This window comes from Castor canadensis, chromosome 5 (genome assembly GCF_047511655.1).
Source record: "Castor canadensis chromosome 5, mCasCan1.hap1v2, whole genome shotgun sequence".
NCBI classification, from domain to species: Eukaryota; Metazoa; Chordata; class Mammalia; order Rodentia; family Castoridae; genus Castor; species Castor canadensis.
Window position 1 is genome coordinate 170,368,004 of NC_133390.1, and position 15,583 is coordinate 170,383,586.

Sequence of the window (15,583 nt, forward strand, 5' to 3'; positions counted from 1 at the left end):
GCTTCTCCCTCTAAAATAGAAAGTCAATCAGGGGCCGAGCGCCCCCTATGTCTACTTGAAAGAGGACTGTTCGATCAACAGTAACCTAAGCAGCCGCCAACTCCTAACATCATAGTAGGTCACGATCCAGAAGTCACTCACTGAATCTACACTCGTCCCGAGAAACCCCCGTGATTATGAACAAGGTTGGAGATGCCAAAGCCCAAAGGGCAATCGCCCTTGTGACATCAGCGCAAAACCAGAGACGGGTTCTGATTGGCCCTCGCAGCCTGGTCGGGGCCGGGGGCATTCCTGGCTCCGCCCCCTCATCGAGGCGCCGCTCGCGCATGCGTTCTGGCTTCACCCTCGCCACCGCGCCATTTTGCCGGGGTTTGAATGTGAGGCGAAGTAGCGGCGGGGCCGGGTTGTGCCGCCTACAGTCCGCAGCTGGGGTTCCCTCCTCTGTACCCGGATCCCCACGAGGTGAGGCGCGGGGCGAGCACGGCCTAGCAGGGTGGCTTTTGGGATCTGGGTGAGGGAAGGATGAAGCACTTCGGAGCGCTCGAAAAACAAGGACGCCCCCCGGGCGAGAGCGGAATGCGGGCTGGCTCCCTCGGGCACCCCGCGGCGGTCCAGCCTGTGGCTCCAGCCAGGCAGCCTCGGGGCCTGTTACGGGCGATGTAGCCGGGGCGCGGCCTGATGCGAGCCGGGTGAGCGCCCGCCCCTTCCCCTCCAGCGTCGCGCTGATTGGCCGCGCCGCGGGGAGGCCGCTTCTCATTGGTGGCGCCCGCGCGTCGGTTCTCCGCGCGCCGGGCCGCAGCGCGAGCCGAGTTCCGCGGCAAGGCCTGCCGGTCCCGAACGCCGTAGGGCCTTGAGTGCACCATTCTCTCGGCTCGCTGTGCCTCAGTCTCCCCGACTGTGGACTTGGCATCGCGATCTCGTTTTGCTGAGTTGTTTGTGCACCTGGGACGTAAGAGATGCCCAGTAAAGGTTCCGCTGTCTTCGGGAGCTCAGGCCCAGGAATTGGCTCTCCCTAGGAGTGTCATTTGGGGCCGGTCCTATTCCCTTTTTTTTCGGTGCAGGCGCTCAAACCCTGGGCCTCGCACATGCTAGGCAGGGCCTCCTTCCCCAGACCGAAACCACCGTCCCTTTACCTGCAAAACGGCGTTAACTCACCTCGCGAAGCGGCCCTGAGCATGCGCTGTTACTCAGGCGGTTTCGAAAGGGCCAGCCTGCGCTGACCGTCGTCCACCTCTCCCACCCGCTTTCTCCTTGGAGAAAAGGGAGCTCTGCTGGCCGGCCTTTTCTTAGGTATTGCAAGATCCCTCTTCCCTCGGAGCACCTGCTCCTCTTCGTTTCCGTGGAAACCTCCGACCTCAGATGGCAGGGCTGGCTCCCTTTCTTTCGAGCCTCCCCTGACCAGGCTCTGTCCAGCAGTATTACTTTAGCTTTATTTGCTTCAAAGCTTAGCAGGATTTACCTTACCTCAGTTACTGTCTACTTGTTTCTTTGTCAGCTGCTAGAGTGTAAGCTCTTTGAGGGCAAGGACCGGCCTGGTGCTGGTGGCGTACCCCTGTCATCCTAGCTCCTTGAGAGGCTGAGATTCGGAGGTTCACGATTCAAGGCCAGCCTCGGCAGGGAGTGCACGAGACCCCATCTTCAAAATAACCAGAGCAAGATGGACTCAAGATGTGAGTCAAGCTGTACAGCGCCTGTTTTGCAAGCGTGAAGCCCTGAGTTCAAACTTAAGTCCCGCCATTTAAAAAAAAAGTGCAAGGACCTTGTATGTCTTGTTTTGTTGTATTCTGCATGTGCTTGTTACATGTAGGTGCACAAGTGTTCTTCAAGGTAGGTGTCCAGTGATGCTTTTATTCTCTTCACCTTGAGGTCCCACGGTCAGGTTCATGGCCTTTCCTTGTATGTCCCTACTTTTTGCATAATTCCTGAGACTCTTGATGTACCTGCTGTCCCTTCCAGTGACTATATTTCACTTCTTTCCATCAACACAGAGGAATTCTCTCCTCTTCTGGTTACTTTGATTTCTGCTAGTTGGGATCTGGGACAGAGGGAAGCAATTTTCTACACAGGGTTGGATGGTTGGGAGAGCAGGTCTTAGTCTTGGATCCAGTTTGTTTATTTGTTTAATAAGTCTATTGAGCATCCTCTTAATCTTTGGAAGTGTAGTGAGGAAATAAGTGTACAAGGTCCCTTCCCTTGGGGAGCTTGTATTCTAGTGGGCGAAAAAACCTCCCAAGAACATAGATGGACAAATTAGATGATTTCAGATAATGACAAAATGATGTGCCAGGCAAAGAGGGCTTCTCTGAAGAGGTGGCATTTGAGCAGAGACCATCCAGGGAAGGGGAGAGGACAGCATTCCAAGCAGAGGGAGTAGGAAGTGTAAATGTTGAAGGACAGAAACAGGCTTGGAACATCTGACAAACATCCAGGTTGCTAAAGTGTGTGAAGGAAGGGAAGGAGGGGATCCAGGGACAGGTCATACAAGAGTGCAGGTAAGGTGAGGAGCTTGCATTTGATGCTGAGTGGTGGACTTCTGGAGTTAGAAAGCAGAGGGAGGATGAGGTGTCTGGGTGTGGTTTTTGTTTGGTTTGGTTTGGTTAAAGGTGGAACTTAGGGCCATTATGCTTAGTAGGCAGGATCTCTACCACTTGAACCACACACCCGGTTTTTTTGTGTGTGGGTTGGGGGTAGAATTTGAACTCAGGACTTTGAGGTTACAAAGCAGGCAATCTACTGCTTGAGCCACACTGCAGTCCATTTTGCTCTGGTTATTTTGGAGATAGGTGTCTCTCGAGCAATTTGCCCAGGCTGGCCTCAAACCTTGATCCTCCTGATCTCAGCCTACCAAGTAGCTAGGATTACAGGCACAAGCCACTGTTGCCCGACTTGGAGTATGTTTTTGCTGTGGTGTGTTTTATTGGATTTCATTCCCTCTCCACGGATGAAAGGCCTCAGGAATAGTTCTGTTATCTAAAGAAAAGGCACACATTTTGGATTAGTTAATATCACGGATATTTGAGAAATGGCCCTGGAAAGCAAAGCTTCTTTTCTAAGCCTGGCACCAGTGGCTCACTCCTATAATCCTAGCTACTTGAGAGACTCAGATCTGGAGGTCAGCCAAGGCAAATAGTTCATGAAACTCCATCTCCAAAATAACCAGAGCAAAATGGACTGGAGGTGTTGCTCAAGCCTTGCAAGTGCAAAGCCCTGAGTTAAATCCCAGTCCCACCAAAAAAAAAAAAACAAGTTCTTATTCTAAAAATCTTCATTTACAACTGAGGGTTTGTAGGAAGAGACAAGGTTTAGGTTCAGCCATTTATTCAACAAGAAGAATTTGGAATTTAGATAAATCTATCATAATTCATTTATTGTAGCTTTTTTTTTTTTAATTGGTAAGGATTCCCAAAGCTCTGCAGGGAAAATAAAGTCTCATGCTCTCATTTTAAAAGTGATAAAGTGTTTGTTTCTAATGTGTCTTTTATATCAATATGTTTTACATTTATATGTTACTAATATTGTTTTATGTATATATTTATTTTTGGCGCTACTGGTGTTTGAACTCAGGGCCGTGTGCTTGCTTAGTCAGGCACGCTACTGCTTGAGCCACGCCCCTGGCCTTTTGCACTTGGGTTACTTTTTGGATGGGGTCTCTTGTTTTGCCAAGGGCTAGATTCAAACTGAGATTCTCCACAGACAACACCACCAATCTGGTTTATTTGCCCCAGCTGGCCTTGAACAGTGATTCTTCTGATTTCTGCCTCCCAAGTAGCTGGAATTACAGACATGAGGAGCCAATGCACCCAGCCAGTAATATATTAAAGTGTCAAATTTCACCTGTAGTCAGATAAGATTTACTTAATTAGACCTTGTGATTTTGCTGATACATTGTAAATACTTGTGGAGTATTCTCTGAAATTCCCTGATTTGATTTGGCATGCTTATCTAAATCAGAGCTAAGCTAACTATAGGTCTAATATTCCGTTTCTGAAATGCTTGGAACCAGAAAAGTCCCAGGTTTTGCAGGGTTTTTTTCAAGTTTTAGAATGTTTATATATTGTACTCTATTGAGCATCCATATCCAAAAATCTGAAATCCTAAGTGCTCTAAAAATTTAAAGCTTTTGGATTTTGTAACATTGAGGATTTTGGAATTTTAGGTAGGGATACCCAACTTGTGTTTGGTTTTAAAGACTTAATCACTAAGATTTTTTTAAAAAGGATTTGTTGACAAGTATTTAGTCCTTTAGCTGACACCAAGATTCCAGAATCTATGCAGTATTTTAGCTGTTAGGGATTTTAACATTTGTTTTATATTATGCCCCAAGTGTTTGATTTGGTTTGGTTTTGGGTTTGTTGTTGTTTGTTTGTTTGTTTGAGACAGGGTCTCGGTAGCTTAGACTGGCATTGAACTTTCAGTCCTCCTGTCTCGGCCTCCCTGGTGTGGGGATTATAGGCATGAGCCACAATGCCCGGCTATCATTAATATTTCTTTCTTTTTTTTTTTTTTTTTTTTTTTTTTTTGTGGAACAGAGTTTGAACTCAAGGCTTTTCGCTTGCAAAGCAGGGTCTCTACCACTTGAACTACACCTCTAGTTCATTTTGCTCTAGTTATGTTAGAGATGGGGGTCTCAGGAACTATTTGCTCTGGCTGACTTTGAACCACCATCTTCCTGAGTAACTAGGATTAAGGGTGAGCCACCAGCACTTGGCTGTATGCAGATTTTTAAAAATAATTTGAATTATGGTGTTCTTGACCTTCCCACTTAGCTTTGTTACATTTTACAGAAATAACACATTTTTCCCTTATCATAGAAGCTTCAGGTTAATTTGGCACATGGTGTCCCTAGAAAGGCTACATTTTTCCAGTTCACTTGGAGCTATATGTTTCTGTGTGTTTAAAAGCTGCCTAGGGCTGACAGAATGGTTCAAATGGTAGAGTGCCTTCCTAGCAAGCATGAGGTCCTGAGTTCAAACTCCAGTAAAAAGGGAAGAAAAAGGAAAATTGTTTTTAATCATAATCAGCTATCTTTCATCTTTTGGACTCTATGATTACCTCCCTAATGCACCTTCTCGGTATGTAGATTTTAGCAAGTATTTATTACTGCATGTTATACATGAAGGAATTTACTCTTTTTTTTTTTTTTTTTTTTGTGGTACTGGGGTTTGAACTCAGGCCCTACACCTTGAGCCACTACACCAGCCATTTTTTCCAGGTAGGGTCTCATGAACTATTTGCCAGGGCTGGCTTTGAACACTAATCCTCCAGAGTAGCTAGGATTACAGGCGTGAACTACCAGCAGCCAGCTTTACTCTGCTTTCTTTAATCTCAGCATCTTTTACTACCGAGAACTTTTTTAAAGTTTGTGGTTTGTTTCACCTTTTTTTTTTTTTTTTTTGTAGCATTAAGTCATAAATGGGTGACTTTGAACTATTCAATTTTGTTTTTCTATGCCTATCTTAAAATTTATGGGATGTTTGTTCTCCCTATTCTCAGAATTATATCACCTTTATTTTTTTTTTTTTTAATGTGGAATCCTGTCTTTTAGACTTTGTCCCGGCTAAATGTCAAGTTTATTGCCCATATTGATAAATACATGGCTTTCAGAGAGGGGAAGACATTAATATAAGGATTCATTTATGTAACTCACTGTGCCTCCAAATAACCAATTACTCAAACTTTTTTTTTTTTTTTTTATTTTAGGTTCTAGAGCAATGGAGCTCAGCGATGCAAATTTGCAAACATTAACAGAATATTTAAAGAAAACCCTTGATCCTGATCCTGCCATCAGACGTCCAGGTAAACAGAATAAATGTTTTCTGGTTGATTCATTCTTTGACAGATGTGGAAAACTTTTGTTCAATCTTCCTGTTTGTAAAATTTAAGAATAAAAATAAAAGTATAAAATAAAAATCAGATGAATCTTGATTTAAAAAAAATAATAAATAAATAAATAAAAGACTTACACTTGGGTTCTCAGGCTTAGTTTATAGTGTAGGTTGGCTGCTTACAACTGCCATAACAAGGCTTTCATTAGAAACTTGTAGAAGCTTAGAATTTCAACCTCAGGTGTTCATAGGACTCAGATGTGAAAATAAATGAGATGGCTGGCCTAGTGGGGACTGGTGATATGTGACTACATTCACTGGCTAAGGGACAAATGATTGTTGGAACCATTTGGGGATACAAGTGACTTTTGCAAAATCAGATTTACAGACTGGTGGAGTGGCTCAGGTGATAGAGTGTCTGCCTTGCAAGCATGGGGTTCTTAGTTCAAGTCCTAGTACCACCAAAAAAAGATAAATTTTCATCCACCTAGCAAGATCATATTTCCAACTTTGCTTGAAAAATAAGCCTTTTTTTTTTTTTTTTTGGTGGCCCTGGGATTTGAACTCAGGGCCTCACACTTGCTAGGCAGCTGCTCTACCACTTGAGCCACTCTACCAGCGCCCCCCACCCTTTTTTTTGTTTAATAGTAGCAACTAACCAGAAAAATTTTTAACAGTACAAATCAAACTAACCTTGGGGCCCAGATGTGCCTTGTAGAACAGTCAGTTGGTGATCCTTGATGTAAGCCACACTAACTAGAAATTTTCCCAAATTCCTTCAGAGCTTACTGCTGTGATGCTCACAGAGAGGAATTTGGAAGGGTGTGTGTGTGTGAGAGAGAGAGACAGACAGACAGACATATATATGATAAAAATAATCATGAGCACATACATACATACATTTTGTGGCGAGTGCTGGCCTCATAAGTACTAGGTAAGCAATCTACCACTGGTAGAACAGTCTGTGTGATTTCCAAGGGGTCAAGTTGATTTTTCTATTAGTGTTTAAAAATGTAATCTGTTCTGGATAAAGGAAATTAATGTCTCTAATCTTAGAATTTCCCAGAAAGCCTTTGTCAATGCTGCCTATTAATTTTTTTTTTTCTTTTTGTGGTACTGGGGCTTGCTAGGCAGGGGCTGTACTGCTTTAGCCACCCCTCCATCCCTAAAAATTATTTTTAATATGTCTTTGAAAAGAAAGGGTGCTAAGGTTTTGTGACTCTAGGACACAGTGAAGAGTTACCAGCAGAGCATTTGTCAGGCATTGGTATGGACTGAGTCAACATGGGTTTTTTTTATTTTTAGAGACAAGGTCTTGCTATGTAGCTCAGGCTAGCTTTGAACTCACTGTGTGACCCAGGTTGGCCTTGAACTCACAGATTCTCCTGCCTCAGCCTTCTGACTGCTGGGATTATAGACGTTTATAACCATGCTTGTGTAAATGCGAATATTCTATAAATTGAAGAAAGTATACACAGAAAGGAATAGACTTAAGCTTGTAAGAAGATTGCTTCCAGGACATTGATTGCAACGTACAACAGACACTTGAAATTTTATATTGTCTTTTTCTCAAATCATGAGTACAATGTGTTGCCCTGTATGAAATGCTAACAAGGTGTAAGTAACCAAAGCCTGTACTCATATGTTTCCCTCCTGAAAGCATTTCTCAGTTCAAGAACGACATGGTAGATATGAAGCAGAGAGGGACTATCAGTTAAACTCTTTAGGACTTAGTCCAGAAAGAGGGTTGCTTCAGTGATAAATTCTAGAAAATAAAAGATACCAACAGCAGACCTGTTCTAAAAACACTGGAGTCTTGGGAGGGGCAATTGCTTTGTGAAACTTGATATGAAAAATGTCTTGACGGTGGCACGTGCCTATTGTCCTAGCACTTAGGAGGCTGAGGCAATAGGATCACTTGAGCTCAAGAGTTGGAGACCAGCCTGGGGACATAGTATCCTATCTCCCCCATTTCAAAAAAATTAACTTTATCTTCTTTTTATCCTTCTCCCCCTTTACTTGGTGGTACTGGGGTTTTGAACTCAGCCTCACACTGCTAAGCAGGCACTCTGCCACTTGAGCTATGTTCCCAATTCAAAAAATTAAAAGAAATATTCTATCACCTTTACTGAATGATCAGCAAAGCATAGAAATTTATCTTAGAATGTAATACTGGGTTGAAAATACATGGGTCCAATCTTGGTGTAAGGTTATTCTGATAAGAACGCTTAGAACTGGTACGATAGAGTAAGAGCGAAACCAAAGCGTTTGGTGGTGAATGCATTTTTAGCTTTGCACTCTTAGTTAGTGGCCTTGTCTTTAAGATGAGGCTAGTGCTAGCTGCCTCGCTGGGCATAGTGGCAGCTTGATGAAAGGATAGATGGAAGGGAAGGGCCAGGGCCGCACGGCTAATGACATAGATTAGCATGAGCTAACGCATTTGATCGTCATCGCGGCCCTATAAAAGAAGCACTACTGACAGTACTACTCTCTTGAGTGAGGTGGGATGCGTGACTTACTGTGGTGGCTATTAACCTCTCTAGGAAGCAGCTGCTTCAGATGGGGTCATTTGAGTAGGCCACCTGATAGGCTTGTGAGAATTGAGTGAGTTAATAGATGGTAAGGTGACTTGAAAACGGAAACATAACAGAAATTTAGTATTATATGTGAGTCATTTGATAAACACAGTGAGGCCCTATAGACGACAGTAGGTTAACTAAAGGGAAATATCCTGATCTTTCCGTTTTTCATCGTTTAGTTAAAGATGCACACAGTTCATATAAATATAAAGAAGAAAGGGTTTTTCCTCCCAGGCTGAGCTTGAACTCAGGACCTCATGCTTAGTAGGCAAGCATTCTGCCACTTGAGCTACATGTCTGGTCCTTTTATTTTAGTTTGCTTTTTTTTGTTTGTTTGTTTTTGGTGGTGCTGGAGCTTGAACTCAGGACCTTATGCTTATTAGGTAGGCACTGTATCACTTAAGCCAGTTGGCCAGTCCCTATCCCCTTTTTGTATTGGGTGCTTTTGAGATAGGGTCTCTTGAACTGTTTGCCTGGGGCTGGCTTCATGCCTTGCTCCTCCTGATCTCTGCCTCCTGAGTAGCTAGGATTACAGGTGTGAGCCACTGGCACCAGCTCTTTTAGATTGCTTTTCGGATAAGGTCTCATGCTTTGCCTGGACTGGTTTCAGAACTGAGATCCTCCTTTCTCTACCTCCTGAGTAGCTAGGATTACAGACATGTACCCTTTTCAAGTGGAAAGATTTTTATTACATTAATGAGTCTTCTAACATGAAAATTCTTTTGCAGCTGAGAAATTTCTTGAATCTGTAGAAGGAAATCAGAATTACCCACTATTGCTTTTAACATTACTGGAAAAGTCCCAGGATAATGTTATCAAAGTGTGTGCTTCTGTAACCTTCAAGAACTATATTAAAAGGAACTGGAGAATTGTAAGTATTTGGGGAATATATAAATTTAATAAATGTATGTTTATATAAACAGTGCTCTTAAAAGGTTCAGACAAAGATTCATGTAAATTCCTTCAACTCAGGTTGCTGGAGAGTGTGGGGTTTTAATCTCCTTGTGGTTGAAATTTAACTCTAGGTCAGGTCCTAGTGAAGAGACATTTGGCGAAAACAGTCTAAATGGAAAATTGAAATAATTTTTACTGTAGATTAGGAAACTTAAAGCTGAAAAAAAATCACATATAATAAGATTTCAAACTGGGTATGGTGATGTGCCCCTGTAATCCCTGCTTCTTGGGAGACTGATGCAGGGTGATAGCTAGTTCAAAGCTAGTGTATGTTTTGCAGTATGCAGTTTAACCCAGGGTCTTCAGCATGCTGGGCAAGCACTCTACCACTGAGCTGCACTTCCAGCCCTAGATGTAAAATTTTTTTGTAAGGGATTTAACTTGCTCTGAATGTCTCTCAGGATATGGAAATGCATTGTTGGTGGGGGGTGGGGGTGGTACTGGGGTTTTAATTCATGGCTTCATACTTGCTAGGCAGGTGCTCTGACACCCTTGAGCCATGTCCCCAGCCCTGGAAATGCACTTTAACTTCAAGATGAGTCCCCGTACACTACAAGTTTAGTTTAAAACTACAATTTAAGAAACAGGCATTGTGTTTTATCTTAAGTACAATGATTCTCAGTTGGGGGCAGTTTTACCCACCAGGGGCATTTGTCAGTATTTGGAGATATCAACCTGGTGCCACTGGGATCCAGTGGGTAAGGACCAGAGGCTGCTATCCATTCTATAATCCACAAGATAGCTCCTTATAATAAGAACTTCTTGCTCCAAAGTATCTGTAACACTGGTGCTGAGAAACCCTGGTTCATGATAAGGAAAACTGAGAATTGTTTTAGAATGACAACAGTAATGATATTATAGAATGTAAACTTACTGAAATGTTTATTTAGAATCTTTTTCTTGGTCCCTTTCTTAATACCTTTCTTTAAAAGGTATTAAAAAGAGTTTATAAAACAACAAATACTATTTTAAAAGCAAGTATTACCATATGTGGTGAAGAAATGTCTTCATAAACCTTAGAACCTAAGATCCATCCATCTACTTGAAGGCACAATCTCTTAGTCTTGGTTTATAAAACTAGAGAGATTTGCAGAACCTCTTTGAATGATGTAGTCTGGGATGTTTTCATAGGAAAGATGTTTGATTTAAGATGAGAGTAAAGTTTGAGCTTTTAAAGATGAGTATGATTAAGTCTGTAAGATTTTAACCATATGTTCTGAGTAGAAATCTGTCTTTTTCTTTTATTGGTGGTGCCAGGGATTGAACAAGGGCTTCATTCATTCTAGACAAACCCTTTGCCATGAGCTACACCTCCAACCCAGAACTGAACTAAAATTCTTAACTGGCCTCAGGGAATCAGAGAACCTCATTGATTTGTATCTGAAATATTTACATTTGGGAGGGAATGTACTTTTTTTCCAGGGGAAGGATTCATGCTTTCATCAGATTATTAAAGGGATCCCTGACCCATTCATGTGGAAGGAGACTGAGGAAGAACTCACCTTCCTCTTTTTCTTCTTAATAAACTGAGAAATTAAAATTAGTTGTATTTTACCTGCAAGCCCATGTGGGCGTAAACATGGATTCCGTACTGTCCGCTCATTGATGTTTTGTTTTTAGATTGAAGATGAGCCAAACAAAATTTGTGAGGCTGATCGAGTAGCCATTAAAGCCAACATAGTACACTTGATGCTCAGCAGCCCAGAGCAGATTCAAAAGCAGGTAACGTACCCCTGCTTCCTTGGTGGGCTCTTTTTTGAGACTCCCCTATAATTAGTCTCTTTCTTCCCCAGTTGAGTGATGCTATTAGCATTATTGGCAGAGAAGATTTCCCTCAGAAATGGCCTGACTTACTGACAGAAATGGTGAATCGCTTTCAGAGTGGAGATTTCCATGTTATTAATGGGGTCCTTCGTACAGCACATTCATTATTTAAAAGGTATCTAATACACTCTTTTTGTATTATATTTGCTTGTGTAAATAGTTTTATAGATATATTTTAAATTTTTTATTATTATATATATTTTTTTTAGTAAGACTGGGTGTGTGAACTCAGGGCTTCACATTTGCAGAGCAGGCACTCTACCACTTGAGCCACACCATTTCGCTCTTATGAAGATAGGGTCTTGTGAACTATTTGCTTGGACTGGCCTTGAACCACAATGCTCCCAATCTCAGCCTCCCAAGAAGCTAGGATTACAGGTGTGAGCCTGGCTGTAAATAGTCATATTTTTGTGACTGCTGTTAATCCTTTGAATATAAATCACCCAAGACTAGGAGCATAAACCTCTCAGTTCATTATTGTGTTTGTTTCTTCTCAGTAAAGTGTTTATCTCATACTGCCCTTTTGCCTATGAAAATAGTCTTGATTCTTTAAAAAAAACAAAATTTCTCTTTAAATTTCAGAAAGCCACCTGGTCAGCCTAGGGCTGGCTCAAGTGGTAGAGTACTTAGAGCCAGAGCAAACTCAAGGCCCTAAGTTCAAATCCCAGTATTGCCCAAAAAAAAAGCTGTCTCTTCAAATGTGTCTAATTAGATCTATCCTTAAAGAACTAATGAGTAAACAGAAACTTGTAAACCTGCCTGTTTTACTTTAAATTTCTAGATATCGTCATGAGTTCAAGTCAAATGAGTTATGGACTGAAATTAAACTTGTCCTGGACGCCTTTGCTTTGCCTTTGACTAATCTATTTAAGGTATGGAATAATATCTTGGTGATAGCTTGAAATTACTTAATATTTTAAATTGCTTAACTATTTATATAAATTTTAAGAGAATCCTTCAAAAGCTCGATGGAGTAGCATTTCTGTTGAAAAATTTCAAACCTACCCAGAAATGAAGATGATGTGCAGTGAGCTCTGCTTTTATGCAAGTTTTTGTTCCCAACACTTGCTCTGCTGTTTAATCTGGCCTTTGTAGTAATACTTGAAAGCAAAACCAAGGCATATTATTTACCCAGGTTATTGAGTATGTGTCTCTAATGAGAGAGGCCCACAACTTGATCTAATTGTACATGGAATTTAAGTATTAATCAATTTACATAATTTACAATGCACAGGTTACTTTCCTGAATGTGGTCTTGATCTTTGTGAGAATCTTACATGATTGAAAGGAGTGGTAACTGATTTTTCCAGAAAAGGAAAGAGGCTTCCATATCACACAGCTAATAAAGAAGAGACTTGGGCTGCAAACCTAGTTTTGGCTAACTCCAGAAACATTGTTCATTTTAAAGGGAAGGTTGTGTTATATTCAGTAATTAAAATGTAAAGCTTGCACAGGGTAGTTAGGAGAATACTGATGGTGCGTTTTATTTTAAAAAATAAAACTAAATGATACCACTGTTCTCCATTTTTGGATTGGCAGAGATTGTTTTTTTTTTCTTTTTTTTTTTTTTTCAGTACTGGAGTTTGAACTCAAGGCCTACACCTTGAGTACTCTTCCAGCTCTTCTTTTGTGGTGGCTTTTTTGAGATAGGGTCTCACAAACAATTTGCCCCAGCTGGCTTCAAACCTCGACCCTCCTGAGTAGAATTATAAGTGCAAGCCACCAGCACCCATCTTTATTTCTTTTTAATGATGCTAAAAGTCTTAGGCAGAGACCAGGTGTAATGGGACATGCCCGTAATCCCACACTCAGGAGGCAGCTGCAGGAGGATTGTGAGTTTGAGGCCAATCTGGACTGCATAATGAGACCGTGTCTCAAAACAAACAAAATAATCAGGTGCTGGTGGCTATGCTTCTAATCCTATTGATCAGAGATCAATAGGATCTCTGTTCAAGGCCAACCTGAGCAATAGTTCACAATGACCCCATCTCCAAAATGGACTGTAGGTATGGCTCAAGCAGTAGAGCACCTGCTTTGCAAGTGTGAAACCCCAGGTCCACAAAAAAAGTCTTAGCCACAGCACACGAAGTGAGCGCATTGCCACTGTCTATTGGCTTGTACGTGGTACTCATTTACACCAGTGTATTCATTAGTATTTCATTGAGAAACCTTTAGTATTTACTTACATTTCTGAACTCCAGCATATAGCAAGCAATATCTGCTTATATAGTAGGTGTGCACAAAATAGTCTAGGACTTTTTATGTGTATGTTTTCTCATTTAATTCTCATATTCTGTATATATGAGAGACATTATTCCCACATTATAAGGAGACTGGTGCTTATAGTAAGGTTTATTTTATTTTATTTTTGTTTTTTGAGACAGGGTCTTTCTGTGCAGCCCAGGCTGGACTTGAGATCCTGCTTCCTCAGCCTCCTCAGTGCTGGGATTATAGGTGTTGCCTACCACACTTGGCTATAACTTACCTTCTTATAGTAGTGTTCCCTATGAGTAACAGAGCCTGGGTTCCCAAACCTATGCCGTGTCATATGTGCTGCATTGGTAATACCTCTAGTATCTCAGACCACAAAAATTAGAGGCGAACACACAGTTGTATAGAGGAACCTGTCTGTTCCAGATAAAATAATGAGTGATTGGAAACAGCCAAAATGTCAAGTGGCACAGGAATTATTTAATGACAACATATAAAAACTGTTTTGTGTAATGTATTTATACAGATCACATAGGTGATTGAAAAGATGAGTTCAAAATATTAATATTGGTTTTTTAGTAGTGCTATTTTGGGCAAATTAAAAATTACACTTTAACTTATTTTTCAGAATCTCTTATGTGAATAGATGCTATTTAAAAGCCATATTTTGGAGAACCATAGATAGTCTCAGCGTAATACAAGGCTATTGACTAAGATCAGTGCAATCATGTTCCTAAATTTCTTTCCAAGGCCACCATTGAACTGTGCAGTACCCACGCCAATGATGCCTCTGCCCTGAGGATTCTTTTTTCTTCCTTGATCTTGATATCAAAATTGTTCTATAGCTTAAACTTTCAGGTAAGTTTTAATGTCTTTTGATTCTGATTTTTTTATGTTAAACACGCAGTCCTATGTAACAGACTTTTTGGCCAGCAGTGGTTTATCTGAAAGAAAAAAACTCTTTGACTCTTCCTAATCTTTATATAATAGTGTTCTATTTTATAGTAGCTCCTAAAAATGCTACTGAATGTTTCATGGAAAAAAAGTAGCACTCTCTTGTATCTAGTAAGTTAGGGAAGGAAACCCTACATTGATACTCACCCTTTCAGAGTCACCCTGTATTCTCTGAGTGCCTTATTTACGGCACTCAGAAATCAAATTTTCAAGCCTTCTTCTCTTGTTTATTTAATGGATATTAATATTGGGGAAACCATACTTTGGTTGAGGGTCCCTGGATAGCTTGTGCACAGGGGCTTTCATTGGATATCTGTGGGGGAGACTGAAGGTTGAAGTAGCAGGCTTTGTTAGAACCAGTGGCATTTCTTAGCCACAGTGTTACAGCAGGAAATACCTGGTCATCCTATTGTCACTGAGATAGTGGTCTCCATTCATTCCTTCTGTTTTTGAGTCATTAAGATTCAAAGCTCCAGGTCCCAGAGCAGGGTATTGATTGATACAGATTGCTACACTGAGATGCAGGAAGCACTTGCCTTTTCACTGTTCACAGCTGGAATCTGAACTTACCTCACAACCTGACTGCATTCACAGTGGTGGAGTATTTCCCAAAAGGAATTTGAGTTCTCTAAGGTAAAGTAGGAGATGAACAGCCCCAAATGATAGGCTCCATGTCAGTGTTCAGCTGGACAGCAGCTTGAGAAATCTTAATTTAAATGAATACTGATGTTTTTGCTTACACCTTCTTTTGAATTCTGCTTCTGAGAGGTCAGGAAAAATGAAGCTCTCGAAGAGTCATCAGGCACAGCCAGGGAAGTCAAGGGGCATAATCTTCCTCAGGGTGTGCCCCTCACTCAGAAAGCAGTACTGTACTGTGCCATGGCAAATCAGTAGCTATGTAAGGGAGTAGGTTGGGTTGGTGGCCATATTACAGTAAATGCAGTAGTTCAGAAGGGAAGGCACTGAGCTTGGGAAGGATGGGCTTCATCTAGTCAAGCTGTGCCTCAAAGGAATCAAGATTGAAGTTGAGACAGGAGTAGAGGTGTTATGACTTTTGGTAAAGACAGTAAGCAGAGGCAGAAGTCATTGTGATTTATTCAGCTGCCAGGGACCCAGATGAAGCAGAGAAGTGTTAGAACAAGTAACGCTCCAACTGAAGTTTGGACTTCACCCTACAAGCATATGCAAAGTAGAAACATTCATTAAAATAGCGCATTTATTTTAATAAAAGGTCTC

At 41.4% G+C, this 15,583-nt stretch overlaps 1 protein-coding gene across 3 annotated transcripts in view; it reads left to right on the plus strand.

Moving 5' to 3' along the window:
• The first annotated feature begins 310 nt into the window (after positions 1 to 310).
• Positions 311 to 15,583, plus strand: part of Cse1l (chromosome segregation 1 like) — a 34,532-nt gene continuing 19,259 nt past the window's right edge. For 2 of the 3 annotated variants that reach the window (XM_020169941.2, XM_020169942.2), the window contains exons 1-7: positions 311 to 462; positions 5,701 to 5,796; positions 9,133 to 9,275; positions 10,979 to 11,080; positions 11,152 to 11,297; positions 11,964 to 12,054; positions 14,144 to 14,251. In XM_020169941.2, the coding sequence (XP_020025530.1) occupies positions 327 to 462; positions 5,701 to 5,796; positions 9,133 to 9,275; positions 10,979 to 11,080; positions 11,152 to 11,297; positions 11,964 to 12,054; positions 14,144 to 14,251 (822 nt within the window). In that variant the 5' untranslated portion in view covers positions 311 to 326. Of the gene's footprint in view, positions 463 to 833; positions 1,291 to 5,700; positions 5,797 to 9,132; positions 9,276 to 10,978; positions 11,081 to 11,151; positions 11,298 to 11,963; positions 12,055 to 14,143; positions 14,252 to 15,583 lie in introns of those variants that run through there. The other variant, XM_074074954.1, reaches the window with a different exon arrangement.